This window comes from Coloeus monedula (genome assembly GCF_965178545.1).
Source record: "Coloeus monedula genome assembly, chromosome: 6".
Taxonomy (NCBI): domain Eukaryota; kingdom Metazoa; phylum Chordata; class Aves; order Passeriformes; family Corvidae; genus Coloeus; species Coloeus monedula.
Window position 1 is genome coordinate 12,150,198 of NC_138786.1, and position 17,906 is coordinate 12,168,103.

General features: G+C 37.6%; 1 protein-coding gene across 1 annotated transcript in view; it reads right to left on the reverse strand.

Annotated features, from left to right (window-relative positions):
* IPO7 (importin 7) overlaps window positions 1–17,906 on the reverse strand; it is a 35,071-nt gene that overhangs the window by 13,519 nt on the left and 3,646 nt on the right. Inside the window, exons 2-13 of the mRNA XM_082284489.1 lie at window positions 12,719–12,800; window positions 10,976–11,129; window positions 10,468–10,626; window positions 7,803–7,959; window positions 7,060–7,149; window positions 6,532–6,626; window positions 6,345–6,429; window positions 3,226–3,360; window positions 2,598–2,697; window positions 1,453–1,529; window positions 997–1,113; window positions 122–211 (exon numbers count right to left, since the gene is read on the reverse strand). Coding sequence (XP_082140615.1) covers window positions 122–211; window positions 997–1,113; window positions 1,453–1,529; window positions 2,598–2,697; window positions 3,226–3,360; window positions 6,345–6,429; window positions 6,532–6,626; window positions 7,060–7,149; window positions 7,803–7,959; window positions 10,468–10,626; window positions 10,976–11,129; window positions 12,719–12,800 — 1,341 coding nt within the window. The remainder of the gene's footprint in view (window positions 1–121; window positions 212–996; window positions 1,114–1,452; window positions 1,530–2,597; window positions 2,698–3,225; window positions 3,361–6,344; window positions 6,430–6,531; window positions 6,627–7,059; window positions 7,150–7,802; window positions 7,960–10,467; window positions 10,627–10,975; window positions 11,130–12,718; window positions 12,801–17,906) is intronic.

The window sequence follows — 17,906 nt, forward strand, 5'->3', positions numbered from 1 at the left end:
AATTTATTAAGGAAAAGGTGCAGAAAGGAGAGCATCTGTAAGAGGGAAAAAGTTAAAGATTTCTGAATACTTCAGTTGGAACAGACAGTGTATCTCAACAGTAAATGCCACACTTCCTTACCCGTGCTCTCATGTAACCCAGCTCACTGCTGAAGAGAGGGAACACATGATTCTGCAACATATATTCCATCTGATCCTTATAGATCTTTTTCTGCCAAAATATAGAGAAGTACATCAGTTTAAAACTTCATATAAAAATGTATTTCTAACCCAGTAAAAAAATGTCACACATGATAAAGTGTGAACAGTGTAACAAAACCCCCAGACTTTTAACTTATCCCTTTATTAAAGTCAATTATGCAACAATGATCTCCTGTAATAGTAATTAAACTTGGATCCTACATGGATTTTGTAAATTTTCAATTATAATAGTGACACTTTTCCCCCAGCCATTTTTTCACCCCAAGAGACACTTTTTAATTAGCAGCACATTGGCATCAAAAGCAAAAGTGGTCAGGAAAACTTCTTAGAGCTGTGGTCCAAATACAAGTCCTAGCCATGCATCTGTTTTGCTACCATTTTAACTGAGCAAAGTCACTAATTTCATTTTATTTCCTCTCTTCTATACACAAAAAGAGTTCATTAAATCAACAGCCTCTCATTGGATGCATTTTGTTCCTTCCTTCCACAAGAAAGTGAATGTAATTAAGTGTAGCACAGAAATGGTGTAGTAATTCTCACTAGAAGCACAGAACCTTAAAGGAACTTAAAACAATAATCTGAACTCGAACATGACCTATAAAACTTTAGCAATTAAGTAATTAAGCTGACATTAAACCCAAAACAATTAAGTTCAACAGCTTAAAAAAGCTTGGCAGCAATTCAGAAACTTGTGAACTCAGAGCTATTTGCATTTCTTTTAAGACACTACATGTTAAAGAAAGCATAGGAGGGGCAAAAAAGAATGAAAAGAACCATCAGATTTGTTATGCTTACTTTTAGGAGAATTTCAGCCAAAGAACCAATCATATGTAAAGCACCATCTTTCTTGCGAGGGTCAGCATTTGGCTCCGTGAGGATTTGATAACAAAAGCCCATTGTCTTCTGCAGGACCTACATTACATGTAAGGTTAGTCAAAGTATTCCAATCAGCCATCTCAGAGACCATTCTCAGTGTTCTGAAATGCTAAAATATCTAATAGTCTGCTCCAAGTCTGGAATTTGGGCAATGTTTTATGTCTTTGTTATAAACACACAGTGTTCTTGATAGATGGGTCCTAGGGGAATTTGCAAATACAAAAATCACAAACAGACCAGTGCAAAATAAATTTGAAATTTCAAATTTTAGCATACTATGAGAGCAGAAAAGTAAAACTTATATTAATAGCTCTTTCAGCAAATAAATTGAATTTATCAAGTGTGATGTTTCAGTATAATCCTTGAAAAGCTTACCTCTTTCCTTTTACTACATGATGTAAACAGTAACGTCTGAGCAGCAGTTGTTGGAGAAATGAAGTCTTCAAATACATCTGTTAAATAACATTGTAACAGTTACAAATTCTTGTCCTTTACTACAGTTCATGATCCCAACATACTTAATATGAAAAAAACCCCAGTAATTTTCCTTTCAGGTGGTTAATGGTGCTTGCTGGCTACAGATATTCCAAGACCAAAGAGTAACACGTGGTTGGATACATATGTTTCATGTTTTTTCATGATCACTGCCTCTACATGTCTAATTTGAAGCTGTATGTCTCTTATTTTTAAGATAAATCTTTGGTAACAGTAGAACCAAGTAACAACAGTCAAGTTGTGACATAGAAGTTATTTGCTCTACAGGCCAGCACACAGCATTAATTGGGTTAAAAAAAGCTCAGTTTCTTATTTCTCTGCAGAAGTGGATTATAAGAGCCTTGTGTAATACCTGTAGTGTTTACAGGTATGCCTCTGACCTGAGGGATAAAAACTCCCAAACCCCTCAAGATTCCTTGTTCTAACCACATAAACATTCCTAGGGGAGGGAAGAATTTGTTCAGGGAGTCTGAAGTATTTTTTTCCGTCCCCAACCTCAGAGGGCTGCACGGACTTACAGTAAAGCCCTACATAAAGCAGCAGAGCACAGGAGGCGAAATGGGACAAGTCTGGAATGCCAGGCTTACTCCATAATGTGTCATTTACCACTGGGGTAAGTCTGCTCTGAACTGTGCCATGGGTGAAACTCCCTAAGAAATCCAGGGCCTGAAATATTAGCTGTTGTAAAGCATAACCTTTAAATGACATTAAATTTATGTAGTTGTTGTTAGCAAGACCAGGACTGTTTGACTTGTAATAAAAACTTTGTAACTGTAAAAATGAAATACTTTTACAAGTGCACAAACTCCTGTGTCATTGTTGACTGTTGTATCTTCTCTCTCCTTTCCACCACTATGTCCAAGTTAACTATATTAACTTCTATTATTTGGTTAATACACTGTTTTTCTCTTTCTTTTTTTTTTTTTTAAGGATTAAAGCCATCTCTGTTTCCACAAAAACACCCCATAAAAACCCCATCTTTGCGTGAAATCATTTTTTAACATGAGTAGATTTCAAATGCTCACCAAATTTCATGCGGATATATTCATATGGATCTTCTTGCCAAAGCTCTTCATCAGCATCTGTATAGCACATCAATGGAAAAATAACATCTTGGATAATTCCCTGAAATAAAAAAACAGATTGAAATCAGGTTAGCACTACTAAATCAATCTCTGTATTCTGTATTTCACAGATTTTGTCCATCCTGGCACTTCCTCACATAAAATGGTAACATTCTAAAACTATTTGGACTTGGAGTGAATTTACGTGGCACTTTACAAAAAAGCAGATCTTTCATGTTCAGGTAGAGTTAAAATACAACACAAGATGCTAGATAGGCTTTGGATAATGTTATGTGGAGATCATTCAATGCCATAAATTCAGCAGCTAACACCATCTCCAAATATGTTCTGTTGCTGTGTTAGAATGTAATCCTTAATAAATTAAAGCACAAAGGAGAGACAGCAATAAATCAGCTGGCTTTGTTCATGTTTCAAGGCAACCTTCACTAAACTGACTTAAACTCTTTCCACCCCTAATTTATAAGAGAAGTGCCTAAAATGTGAATTGTAGCAAGGCTGGAAACACTGTACAATAGACTGACTAATGTACTTCTGAGTCATCTAAGTATTAAACCTAAAACCAACTTACTTGAATATGAGGTTTCAGATTCTTCCAGGTGACTGCATGAGACACTCCTTGATTGATGTAATTCAGCGTTTGCTGCAGAACTCTAGGAGCCATGTACTGCTTTTCCTTGTATTGATACAGCACCTTCAGCAACACCTAGAGAAATCAGATCTCATCAATAGCTTATACTGAGCACAAACCATTTTCACCACAATTCTACCCTCCCTCACAAGCCTACATAAGAACCCCTCTAAACTGAACAAAACCCCCGTTTATTCATTAGGCTAAAATGGGTACTGACTAATCCTTCTACCAAATGTCACTGTTAATTTTATAAGACAATTAGCAGCTCATACTGGATGCTTGCACATCTTTTAAAAATACCATCCTTTAGTAAGACAAACCATACATGTTAATACACCACCAACACACCCCAGGGGGCCTTGACCTCTGAGGTTTATTATTCCATCCTGCCACTCCTTGGGGGCAGAAATTCATGCCCAGCCACTGCATTGGTGGAACACTCTACACTCACATTCTACTGATCTGTATCTCTGAGCAGCCTCCCAGCCACACAGCTGTGTGAGGAATGTGCGCGTGTGGAGAGTGATCCATCAGCCACTCCTTTTGGCTTTCTGGCCTCAATTCTTCTCCTGAGGTGGCATCCAGAACTCCTCACAGGGATCTACCTGTGTTCAAGTCTATGGCTCTCCACAAATAAGGTCATGAAATGGACACGGGACCATGACCAGTAATTAAATTACACCTCACAGGAGAATTTTGCATGGGTAATGCAAAGGGAATTCCCTGCAGCCCAGTTCAGGTCAGTGGCAACACTGCACCTTCAGAAGCAGCATCACCAACTGGAGAGAAATGGCAAATCCCCTTTCCAGGGTTTCATTTAATTCTTCACACAGAACAAGAATTTTTTAAAAAATCCAAACCTGAAGGGACTGGAAAGATACCTATCAATCTGTAATATTACCAAAATAAAAATTTGGGGAAAATAAGATTCATTATTTTGCAAATGAATGCCATTGATACCATTTATTACACAAACACTGAAGTGTTTTTCCCAAAGGAATTGCCTTGCACTTCAGTTTCAGGGGGATGCACTCATTCGCCAAAATATTCACAGCTTTACACATGGTTTTATGCTCTAGATGCTTTAGCAGCTCCCAAAGTTTGAACTGCTCATGTTTAAAAACCTCCAGGATTTACAGGGAAACTACTGGTCGGTACCCACACCTGAGTACAACATTTTCATGGCATTAGGTATTGGGTTAGGATAGAAAAGAAGAGAGCAAAAGTTCAAACTTGCAGCTGTTTTGAGGACTATCCAAGAAGATGCATGTAGTTTCATGATTCAGATGCAGCAGGTAAAGATAGGATAAAATTAAGAAAAGGTTTAAGAACTGCAGTGAGGAAAAGCAGAATGGACACTCTGGGGCAAATAAAATTCTGTAACAGTGCCAAGGAACAACAAGGCAGTAGTGTCCACCCAGGACTTAGTTCTGGCTCATGAGAAGCATCTTGAGCAAAACAGCTGCTAACACAAGGGATAGATTCAAGGTGTTCCAGCTAGGCAGCTCAGCCTGTTTTGGACAAGCTAAGAAAGATTAGCTAAAGTGGATGCTGAATGTACAGGACTTTTTTTTTTTGAGAGAGATGAGGGATAATCAATGAGAAGTAATTAGGACAATAATATTAGTAGTATATTTCAAGTTTATACTTGAACCACCTGTAGTCTCATGCCTTGTATTTATCTATTACTCCTTTACTAAAAGGATGAAAACAACTTGCAAAGTAGAGAGAACTCAATGAAACTTATTATCCAAATTTGTATTCTTCAGTATTTCACAGATTTCCAATTTCTGTAAAGAAACACATCCTGCTCAAAAATCTTCCACAACATTTATTTGACGGATTCCAGGTCCTGAGCAAAGGCCCAAGATCTATCTCCTGCAGAAAAACGGGAGGGCAGAACCTTAAATATAGTCTGTGTTCCTAAACAAGTTACATTATTGTTTAGGAATAAACTAAGCCTGCTAAAGTATTGATTTTGTAGCAGTTTCCTTTAAATGTTGAATTCTTAGTGCTTCCTAGCTGCAATAACAGTTAGGATCAAATTTGATTCAAAGAGACTGTAAAAGGCCACAGCCTTTTCTCAGAACTTCATTTTATCTTGGAAGTGCAAAGCAACCAGGAAGGCCTTAAGAAGCATGCAATAATTAACTGCCTAATGTCACCACAGGTGACAGATGAGCACCTCAGGAAGCAATGCTGACACCACTTGTCTGAGGGGAATGTTGGGATATATTGCCTCACATTCAATGGGACAAATGTTTTCCATTCTTTGGCCAACCTTCAAAAAGCATGGGTTTATGAGATACTTTCCCTACATTTCTTCTTTTAAAGTCCTGTAATTCATTATAATTTCATTAGAAATTAGGAGAACTTAAACTGAACTAAGAACTGTTTGTCTGACTCAAAGACTTTGAAAAAAACATTCTGCACCATGAGATTTTCATAAATTAATAGTCTATTTACATTTGCAACATAATCACCTTAAAATAAAGGTATTTATAACCAAATACAAATAAATTTTATAAAAACATACCTGAGGTTTTTAATTAATCCAAAGATTCTTTGCATACAGCAGACCCTAAAACACAGCACAAGTGGCAACCCCAAAACAGGGAGACAAGTGGAAAGGGACTGTCAGAATCACCTGTCTGTAAGAGAGCCTCTGCTTGATCAGGTTTTGGAGAAGGCTGAAAGCTTTCTGACTTTTACTGACTTTGAGTCAAAGAAAAACTATACCAGAGCAAAAAGGTAGTTCTGAAGGTCAACTACACCACATAATTATACCCATCTCTTTCATAAAAGAAAAAAATTGGTAGCATTTGTCTGAAGCTCATCTGAGGGCTTATTAGCAGAAAATGGACTGTGCTACGTGGCAAACGGATGATTTCCTTATCACTTTTTATTTTAACCCACAGACACCAGTGCTTTCCATACCAATGTGCTTGAAAAAAAATTGTGAATAAGGGCAAGAAGCCTTTTCAGAAAATAATGAAATAAGAAATTACTACTAATTCTAAACTTATCCGAATACCCCTGAATTCAGTGTTTCTTACTTGCTGAACACCAACAGCGAAGGCCTTCAGGAAAACTTCAGCAAACTCATTGTACTCCTTGGAAACATTACCAGGGCTTCCATACCTAGAATTAGAAGCAAGTGTGTAAACTCAAGTCTGCAGCAATATTACTGTCTTGAATATTTGCTTGGGGGTTTTTTTTAAATAATAATGGAAGAGAAAATACCTCTCAAAGAGTCTAGCTAAGATATGCAAAGCCCACTTCTTGCATTTCCACCATGGCAACTCAGGTCTATCATCTTCATCAACCTGAAGGGTTTCCTTTAGGAAAAAAACAACATTATTTACCAATTATTCACAAAGAGCTCAAATTATATGTAATTTGAACAACTACATAGTATATCTGGCTTTTAACCTGCCATTTCCACTTCTAGCTTAACAGAAGTATGAAGTGCAGCATATCTAAAAATAAATCCCATGAAATATGCCTAAATGATCAAGTAAGTTTTTAAACAAGAAGCCAAAATAAGTTTTGCTATAATTGGAAAACAACAGAACTCCCATACAAGCTACATATTTTCAAAATTTGTTTAGTCTGTTTAAAATTCCCCATTTAGCCAAATCTTATTAAAAATTATTTTCTTGGCATCTGTAGAGAGAAGAGAATGCAGAAATAAAAAAATTAAACTGTTGAACATTCTAATGAATGAAAAATACTTAAGCTTAAAGGCATAAATAGCCAAAAGCCACTTACAGCTGGTACATCTCTATCGACAACAGTCTTCAGGATTTCTATCCACTCAGTCAGGTTTTGCTGATTTATCAACTCCAAAGGTAATGTGTACTTGTCAAAAAAAGCAAAAGGGGAAATTATTTTTGAATTGCTTTATACTAAATTTATGTTACTTCTACAATTTGAATTTCAGCTTTCAAATCTTTGCCTGCACTTAGCTACCATGAAAGATTAGCAATTTACCTCAAAAGCAAGGCTAAAGAACTTAACACAATCTAATCTATAGCCTAAATATCCTCAAAGGTGCCAGAGGTCTTTGCTCCAATTCATTGTGCTTATGCAATGCTAAAATGCTACTTAAATGGATGTTACTCTAATTTCTGAAGCATTTAACAGCAGTTTCATTCCAAGCTGCTATATTTACCCTGGTAATTCTCTGTATGCTGGCCTCCACAATCTGTCCTTAGAAAACTCATTTTCTAACTGGTTTTCCAGCAAACACTCTACCTTAGAGGATGGCATGTGTAAGTTTTATCTAATGCCAACCAGGAATAGCACTGTACAAAAGTAAAAGCACAAGACAATCAGAAACTTGTGATTCATGGAGCTGAGTAGTAGGGAAAATTATTCAGATGTAATCTAATATTGTAATATTTCTGTCATTCACTATTTTAAAGAAAAGCATAATACTTTACTTTAAATTATTGTTCAAGTAAAAAAAAACAGTAAGTAAGTACAAAGTAAGGAAAAACAAAGGTTTTTACCTGGACAAGGGCATAAAATATTTTGAAGATCTGTTTCTGGATGAGGACAGACTGGTCTGATGGATCATTCAAGAGCTGAATGAAGCTATCCTTCAGGACTGGCAGAAAATGTTGCATTGCAGCTATCAAAGGACTCCGCTCTTCTGGTTTCTTGTACCTTTAGAGAAGACCAAAACCAGTTTTGTAGTTCTTTCAGGTAGCTTTAAATTGAGAAAACTCACCTTGCCCCAGTGTAGGCCCAAGGAGGTTATATGACAGCTTGTAACAACCTATGGCTTAAAAACACCCCGTAGCCAGTTCCGAAATAAAGCCATAGCCATATAGTGTTACAGATGAGAAATACATTAATCAGACTTCACAATTTAGCAAAATATTTGCAGAAGCTAGATTGCTTCACTGACACTGGGTAAAGTAAACTGAGAAGTCTCTCACAGCCTGCCACTGATGTCTCACATCTCGGCATTTAATTTGCCCAAAGCTAACAATCTGATAGAGAAGGTGGGGATTCGAGGCTATGGGGCAGACTCTGAGCAGGCTTCAACTGGAACCACCCTCGAAATAGTGCCTCAGACCTCCTGTGCTGGGGACAGCCCACCAGTTTGCCCATGCTGAAAACAAGGCTCCATTTCCTTTCTCAAACATTTCAAAATTCCTGAAAGGAAACGAAAGCACGTTTTGAAATCTTTGCCCCAACTTTTAACTTGTACACAAGAAACTCCTTATTGACTCAAGAGTTATCACAGCAGAACATGATCTTGTCCATACTGGGGATGACAATAACAAGGTAAAGTATCATTTTATGATTGTACATTTATCACTTGATTAAGCAATCCATACTTGTCATAGTCTTGGACTCCTGCGGAAAATTTTTTGGGTTAGAGGATTGAGCTTTCGTTTGGTTTCAGTTTGTTTTTTAAACACATTTTTTGTAGACTTTTCACTAATATTAAATATCAGTACTCAGCTTCCTAAACAGTGGCAATTTTCAGAATATAACAAGATAAAGACTACTCAATCTGCTGCCAGATGGCATGCTCTGTAAAAACTACTACAAAACACTGAGCTCCAAAATCCTGTTCAATAATACTGTTTTCATGCATTTTCTGAACCAGAAACATAATCATTAAGATTAAATGTTGCTCAGGAAAATTCAGTTTCTAACTTCCACAAAAAAATGAAAAAGACAAGAAAAAATGACTAAGCAAAGAGCAGCCATTTGATCTTGCTGGTTAAATTCAAAGAAAAAAAATGTGAAAAGCTCAAAGATATTTATGTACCATGTTAAGAAAAAAAAAGTCAATACTTAAATATTCCTACAACTCAAGCAGTAAAAACATGATCAAAGTCATAACATTACAGAGATTCCCATCCCACCAACCTGACTGAAACACACTGAAATGTGCATATTCCTACATGATTTGTGACATGAAACTCACCCTTGTTGAGTTCACCAGAAAGCTGAGCATGCAGGAGCAGTTCCTGGCCTCAGCTGAAGTGTTTGATCAGCTGAGACTACAGACACACCTGTTACCTTATCACACAACGGCTGTGCTCAGATCCCTAAACATGGATTTCTATCACCATAATTCACTACCAGCGAACGAACACGAACACTGCTTGACTTGTAGCTCACAGATCTCTGCAGCATATTTAGTTAAAAATGTTTAAGCTGTAAGTCAAGTAAGAAATTTTTTGCTTTCCTTTCCTAGCAGGACTTGCAATTTTCAGCCACTAAGAAAATTCCCACATGGGATTACAAAGATCTTTATGGCATTCCTGTAAAAGTATTTTTGAGAAACTGACATTCACTGTTTTACACTGATTGACATAAAATTCATGAAATTAGATGGAAATTTTTCCATGCAACATTTTAAGACAAGTACCTGAAACAGAAATGTTATGCATTCCAATGCTTTGAAAAAGTAAGTTGCAGATTCCATCAGTCCCACTGCTACAGTTCCCTGACTCCAGGATTGTCCTTTTCTCTGACCCAGCCCAAATGTGCTTCATGGATGGCAGCAGCAGCCAAGCTCCACACAGCTGCTTAAAATGCAACCTCAACTTTAAAGCTCTGACATAACACAGATACAGAGCCAGGAACACTCACAGGTATTCCAGCCCAATGCCTTGCTTGTAGGAATACAGTGGGCTTTGATAAAAGTATCCTGATAGGTTGGATGAGGCTACTCAAGGGATCACTGCAAAGTCAGTTAACTAATTCTGAGTCTCCCAGCATTCCAGATTTCACACTCTGAAACCCTTCTGTGGTTACTGTCACCAAGTATTAGAGTAAAAATTGTTTAAAAGTTTAAACTTGATTTAAATAATAAATTCTTGCAAAAGTCATGCTTTTGAGCAGACTTTCTTACTGCCATCAATCCATAAAAAACAACTACCACATTAAGGTTTTAAAACACCCTCTTTTTTTCTGAATTTAGACTTTTAGAAGCACTTTTTCTGTCATTTTTTTAGTGGAAAAGATACACGAGCCAGCATCTGCATAGCAAGTATTCAAGAACACTTCCTAAAATGACATTTCCATCACCTTTGTGCAGTCCCACAGACAATTCTATATGGTTACAAGATACACACAGAGTACAAAAAAAATACACACCAATATATTAATTCTGCCGGTTTATATGGAGGAAGACCAGAAAGAACTTACTCATAGTTTTTCACAAGTTGATAAAGACAGAGAAGAATTCCAAGCCAACAAGCACTATTGTCAGACTGGAGATAAAATCCAATTTTTTCCACAACTGCAGTCCAACGACTTGGATAATCATACTTGATAATGTGGTGAATGCAAGTAGTAAGCTGTACTCTGGAAATCAAAAGCACAACAATTAAATAAGTTACTACTATTATTTTAATAATATTCTTCTAGTGTTGAAACAGCAAATACTGTCCATATGTAGACTTCCTTTTTGTTTAGAAGGTTTAGGTTCTGTAGTTTCTGCTTAATATTCTCCATTTAAGGAACTTCAAATTTCTACATGCTACACAAGCTGAAAACTGTTTTTCCATCTACATTAATTCTATGTTTAGGATACACAGTGTATGACAATGATGCTTAGCACGTGGGTGATCTTAGCTGGGGGAAAAATAAAAAAAGAAAGAAACCCAGCAGTCAGAATCCACAGGCAATTCATGCAGAGGCTAAAACTGTGCACCTGATCAGCTCAGGAGAGTGGATAATGGCTTCTACAATGTTCTCACGGATACAGTGCCTATCTTCCTCTGGGATGGAGTAAGGTGCGATCTCTCCTGGAGCACTTTCACGGTCTGGCCAATACTGGGTTATCATATTTTTCAAGTAGATAACCCCTGTGAAACAAAAGTGGCAAATCAGCTGACAGCCATTCAAAGAACAAAACAAACACACACCTTGCAAGCAAATGTTTTTTTAGAACAAAACTGACCAAAATTACTAAATCATTGGCCCTTCCTAAGTAGGAGAATCAAAATATATAAACCACGCAAATTATTAACCCGATAATTCACTATATGATACTTTCATCCATTTAATATAAAAATACTAAAGGTATTGCTTTTATCTGTGATTCCAGTAAGCAGTTGTGGAACTATTCAGCAACACACTTCTGAAAAATCCTTTAAAATGATTTTCTCAATATTTTCATTAAAACAGAAAAAGAAAAGCTGATCAATACCAATGATGACTTAAAACATCCCTTGCAAGCAAAAAAAAGAAAAAAATCTAATTAAGTTTGTCATACAGGAATGAACCCTGGCAAAACAGAGCTCCTTTATACCCAGGTTATGGGCCAGAGCAATTTGTAGCAATCAGGCTGCTGGAACAAACTCTGCATTTACCATTTGACAACCAAATCCAAACTGTGTGGCAGAATATAAATTACTGCACTTAGAAGTACTTACAACATGCAACAGGAAATCTCAAAGGGCAAACTGGTAACAAAGTTACTGTTAATCTAATTCTACGCACAAGTCCATAAAGCAACTTCTCTACCTAAATTTCATATGCACCTTTTGAAGATTCAGAAACCACAGGCTTTCTAAAAGTGTCTGCAGAGGTAAAGAAACACTCAGCAGATTACTACAAGACTGAAGTGATAGAGACTTCAGCCAGCCCTCAGAGTGATTTATCATTAATTGCTGTGCAAACACACACTGTTTGTAAGCTGTGCCTTGAATGAGCCATCCCCACTCTCCACAGGATGCTTTGGGGTTTAATTGGCTCACATGGAGGAGGGTGAAATTTCACAGGTTGTTTTCAAACTTCTTTTTGCATGTTATACTCGTAAAGCAGTAACCTTTTTGTGTCATCGTTTGAATGGTACCCCCTCAAGCAGTAAGATAAAAATGCATGTTAAGTTTAGGCTACAACCTGGAGTAGTCTACTACATGGAAGGTCCAAACAAGCAATCTAGATCACACCCTCCTGACAAGTCAGAAAACCCATTGAAATATTGTACTAAAAACCTCTATCAAGTATTAGAGCAGCTTTAAGGTGATGTTTGGAGCTGTCAATAATCAACATCCAATTTTACTGATAGCTCATGTGCAAATAAGCATGGTTCCAAAAGACATAACTTGTTTTCTTCCACTTAGTACATTTAGAAACATTAGTGCTCACAGTACAAGTTTAAATGACCTCCTTGGACCAAGTGTCCCAGCATCATAAACCATTCTGCTTCCCCAAGGAATGTTCACTAGAGATAAAGGGGAAGAATCATTCAAGAGCCAGACACACCTTTTCTTTCTGTCTCCCTTGCTCAGTGTATGGTGCCAGATAATAGCTCATGATGACTGTAATTTGAGCAACCCCCAACTTTTGAGTGCTTGATATTAAAACCATTAGAATTCTTTGACAGTATCTGCATTGTGTGTATGCACCACTAGAGTAAATACAACGAAAAAATTATTTGAAAACTTGCCTGCCTGTCTCACTGGTAAATCCAGTTGCTCGGACATAGTGATCTGAAGCAGAGTTGAAACAAAGTTCACTGACTTATGAGCCTATGGAGAGGAAAAAAAAAAAAAGAGTTAAGTTTTAGAATAGTCTCATTAAGTTTTACAATATCTTTATAATGATGTAATGCAGTCAGTAGAATACCAGCAATTCAGCCATTTGCACAGGAGTCAGCTAATCAGCCAAAGCATTCCAAAGTTTTGTGCTCACTGTATTTTGAAGACAGCAAGGGGGAGGAAAAACCCTACCATTTAATGTAACAAAATTGAAAAAATCACTGAATAGGCTGCAGAAATGAGCCTTCCACAGTGACCAAACATGTTCCCCATTCAGAACAAACACTTGAAGCACCTGAGCAGCCCGAAAAACCCAAGTGCAGCAAGTTTACAGTGACCTTTAGCAAGGTATGAGTCCATTATACAATAAGCTAAGAAACAGATGGGAACTACGTTTTAAAACTAAGTCCAACTCCTACTTCATCTTTCTGAAAAACCAGTTTCAATGGACCACTGATGGGCTACTGCAGCAGCTGTCCACAGAACTACACAACAGCAAAGCAACAGCAGGGAGATCCAAATGGAGACACATCTGCGGAGTAACAGCTTCCCAAAGATCTGCAGGAGTTCACTTATAAAAACCACAAAACATGTTTTTTCTTACAATAATGAGAACTGTCACTGATACATTAAGGACTGGATTGTATTTTTAATGAGGAAACAAACCTTAACATTACTACAACACCCTTTACCTGCCTTTCCCAAGCATCAAGAACTTGAGATGATACATTGACTTTGCTGGGAAGAGTGAATTGCAATCCTTCAAAACTAACTACTTTTCTTAACTGAAACCCAACATAATTTTCCTCAAGGTGAAGACTCCATAGAGATGAGTTACAGTGGGAAATCCCTATTTTATGCATGGGAAAAAAATTCACAAGGGAGGCCAAGGCCTGGAACACTCATCCACAACGGCTGTGGGATCTCATCCTTAGAGATGTTCTGTTGGACAAGTCCTGATCTACCTCATCCAACTTCCGAACAGCTTTGCTCTTCTGCTTTATCTTCACTTACATGGCAATGTTGTTTCTTATGTTCTTTGCAGTTCCTCTATCAAAGACAACTGCACAGGTCCACATAATTTAACATGTAGGAAAACACCTCTTACCCACTTGCTACTTCGAAAACCATCAAAATTACACTATTTATCAAAACCAAATGGCTGTCTCAAATACTGCAGCAACTTCATTATCATAAAGAGAAATAATCATAAATTATCCTTTCATTCTTTCAGTAGGACCAAAAGCCCTTGATATCAAGATTCCTCCTAAGTGTGTAACACTGCTCAGCTCACTCCTACAGTACCAGAATCTTCTCTCCAACTTTAATTTTCCTGAGCAAGTATCTCCAATAGGTTCCAGTATAAACAACTGTAAAAGGGACAGCCTGGGACATGACACTGGTACTCAGATTTGAATAGCGTAGCTTGTTTTCTATCTCCTGTAATTTCAAACAGACTTCAAACGTAGAACAAATTTGACTTAAGAATCTGTCCAAAATGTTAAAATGCTGTACACATTCATCCTGTGCACTAAAACTCTACAGGCTGCAGAGCACCCAGAAGCATCTGGTCCCACTGAAATGTTTATTTGTAGAGTGTGATTTGGGACTGGGAGTAACTGACACTGCAATATGAGCACACGTCCTGCTGACCCGTGTCCCTGTGATAATCCCTCAAGTCCTCAAGAAGCAAATACACTTTCAAATGAAAAAAATAAAAAGAGCGCCTGTCTTCAACTGCCAAGTAATGGTTGAACAAATAAATTTAAAATAAAATTTACTAGTTGGGTTTGATTTCTCCTACAGGTCCAGGTCCGTTAAGTTCCTCCTTTTCTTAAGGAGCATTAATAGACACACAGAGTCCTGCAGCACATTCCGAATGACATCAGACCCTAATTCGGCACAGCACTCAGATCTATGCTTAACATTAATGTCAGCGGAAGTGCTCCTGTATTTAACGAGTTATGAACCTGAAGAAAGCTTTCAGTTTCAATAACCTTTAACTCACCTACAAATAAGGTCATATTAGTCTGCATAAAATGGACTTAAAAGTGCAAACTGATGTCTTTCCACAAGGGCTATATGCTTAACAGATATCTTTCCTATAGTGAAAACCTGCAGTTTGCGAAGTCAAAAGCATTTAATTCTATAATTTTAAAAATGAGGGATTACTTTCCCTTTCCCATGATAAATGACCGCTATTCTTGCAATAAAAACCATCAGTTTCAGCAACAAATATGGAAATTGCTTAAGAGCTACTAAGGAGCTAACGGAAAAACCAAAAGAAATTAAATTTTAAAATCTTATGTCTTCAAAGAAACAGAAAATAGACAGCAGTGTATAAAACCGCCATATACTGAAATTTAATAAAATACCAAAGAATGTTTTCTTCATATACAAGGACAGGACTGAGCCTGTGCCTATAGCGGGCTACAGAAGCTCCCTAGAAATATCAATTCTATTAGTATGTGGATTAATATATTTTCACTGGATTCTTTGAACTATAGCAAGCTTTAAAGGACAGAACCAAAACATCTACACCATTATCTGTTTGGTTTTTCTAAAATCTTACAAGTATCATCCTTATTAGCATCTGAAGCATCAGACTCCAACCAACCATGAGGATGAGCTACTTTATCACCTTTAGCGGTTCAAAGCAGACTCAGCCGAGATATAATCTGTGCTTTTAATACAAGTAAAATACCTTGTACTTGCCAATCATAGTCTGCTCTTAATCCTCTCAGTTAATACCTACATTCACACAGAGCTACATTAACACTTCTATGCATTCTGTATGGAATATAAAGGACTTCCAAGCTCTTCACAATGACCTCCTTCGCAAGCCACCGAAAGGAAGGTGATTCCAGAGAAACTGAAATGTTGGGATGAGTAAGGACAGTTCCATGAAGACAAGAGTGTACTGAATGCTCAAAGAAAACTCCAGGTACTACAGTCACCTCTCACATGCTCCCTCGCTCTGCTTCACTTTTAAAAAGAGCACCCAGTGTTTCACTTGGGGAAAAAAACAACTGAACCTAAAGTAAGACAGTGCCTCGGTGCCTTTTTGTATCCATGTCATTAAAAAACACTGAACCCACATCTATTTCAGCTACTTCCATCTTTAATAATTTTAGTCCCCCAAGAGGGCTGCTGCCTCTCAGGACAGCATGCTCCTCTTCACTGACTGCACTGCTAAAGAAAACAACCACACTGAAAACCACACCTATTTTAGGTACATTTTTGAACTAAAATCAGGATTTCACAAGAGTCGCTATCACCTACTATAAACTACACTAAGAACAGAGAATTTCTAAGACTTCAAAGTTTTGACATGGTAAAATTTTTACTTTTATTCTCTTGTTCCTTGTTTACAAACACCATTTAAAAGTAAATGCTAAATTTAGAGAACGACACTATTTTTTTTAAAATAGTTCTGTCACAGAAGTCAGTCTTCCTACACTTAACTCAGCATTTAAAGAATAACAAAACCAAAACTCATCTCAAGTCCTTCCCCCTTACAAAAGGTCCAACATGCCATGTCACTGGTATGACTTTGCTGTCTAAGAGCCAAAGAATTCAGGGGCTTTTCCCAAGAGCAATCTTTGCTATGCAGCCTGGCTAGCTGAGGAATGTGTTCTATCAGACCACAAACCTCACACCACTGTCTGTTAGTATCAATCACTGCTCCAGAACATACAATCTTTTTGCACAGTTCATTGCAGCTTCTCCTAGCAGGGTTGCTTTGTTAGATATGTGCTAAAAGAGACTTTTGAGAAAAGTGTCATACCAGCTACATAATCCAAAAGAGGAAAGAAGTTCAAACTTAACATTGAAGAGACCAGTTCATGGCATGTGAACTATGAATAGTTAATTACAATGTGGAAAAGCACTTTTCCTCCAGTAATGATACTCACTGCAGTAAGTTACATTCATCTTTAATGCTGGAATATTCATCTCTCACACAAAGCCTGCATGCCTCTAAATGATAAAAACAAGTTTCATCTTGGGTAAAAAGATTTCCATGCATTCTCTTCAGACATCAGGAACCTGACACACCATAACAAACAAACTACAATAGGCACCTCCTTTACTGTTGCCCAAAAAAGCAGAACAGATGAGCAACACTTACTACATGCTGCTAAACTAGAACCCTAGGTTATTTATATAGCTATTCAAAGTAGCACACATGTGAATAAAGGCTAACATTTTAAAAATAAAGTAGATGAAAAAAATAAGAATTCAATGCTTCTCCTCCATTCAATTTTTTGGGAAGAAAAACCTACATGCAATTTTTGATCTTAGCCATAGCAGGACTGGGTGCACATAACTATTACACTGAGATGAAACTTTTCTTACACAAAGGTAAGGTCAGGAGCTGTAAGGCCACGCTGAATCAGCAAACTGCCCTGTAGCACTCTTTTAATTCTTTTATAAGAACCCAGCAGGTGTGGAAGTCATTCTGACCTCAGGTTTTTGCAAGCCAGTTCTGCCACCTCTTAGGCAGCTACAACCAATATGCAAACCTAGTTTAATGTCCACAAAAGATACACATACACTTATCAGTTCCTGCAAACATCCCTGATGCTCCTTTTATCACAATACTGTCTGCAAGTTTGGAGGACTATTTGCTCTACTGCTGGCTGAGGAAAAAGCAGTGTGCTCCTAGCAGAGGCTTGCTAAGCACACACAGGAACTATCTGCTAAGTCATGAGAAAGTGGCAAGTGGCCCTTTCCGCTCACATTTTACCTTGTGCTGGGCAACTTGCACCAAGAAGGAAACTTCTTCCTAGTGGAGCCAGGACTCCCTCGGTTCCTTACTGCCCCCAAGGGGACTCCTGGTGTTGGACCAGCCTTGGCACACACAGTTTAAAACACCATTTCCCAAAGCATCCCTCCTCTAGCACGCACCAGAATATATAGATGGAAGATGAGGGAAGTGAAAGTAACGAAGTACTTTGGGTAAAATGTCACCCTAGCAACTTCAAAAGAGACCCTGTGATCTGATAATCAAAGCCAAGAAACTCATGCTCTGTTCTTTTTCTTACACTACAATATAGAGCTGTAGATGTTACACATACAGACCGTGTCACAAAAGGT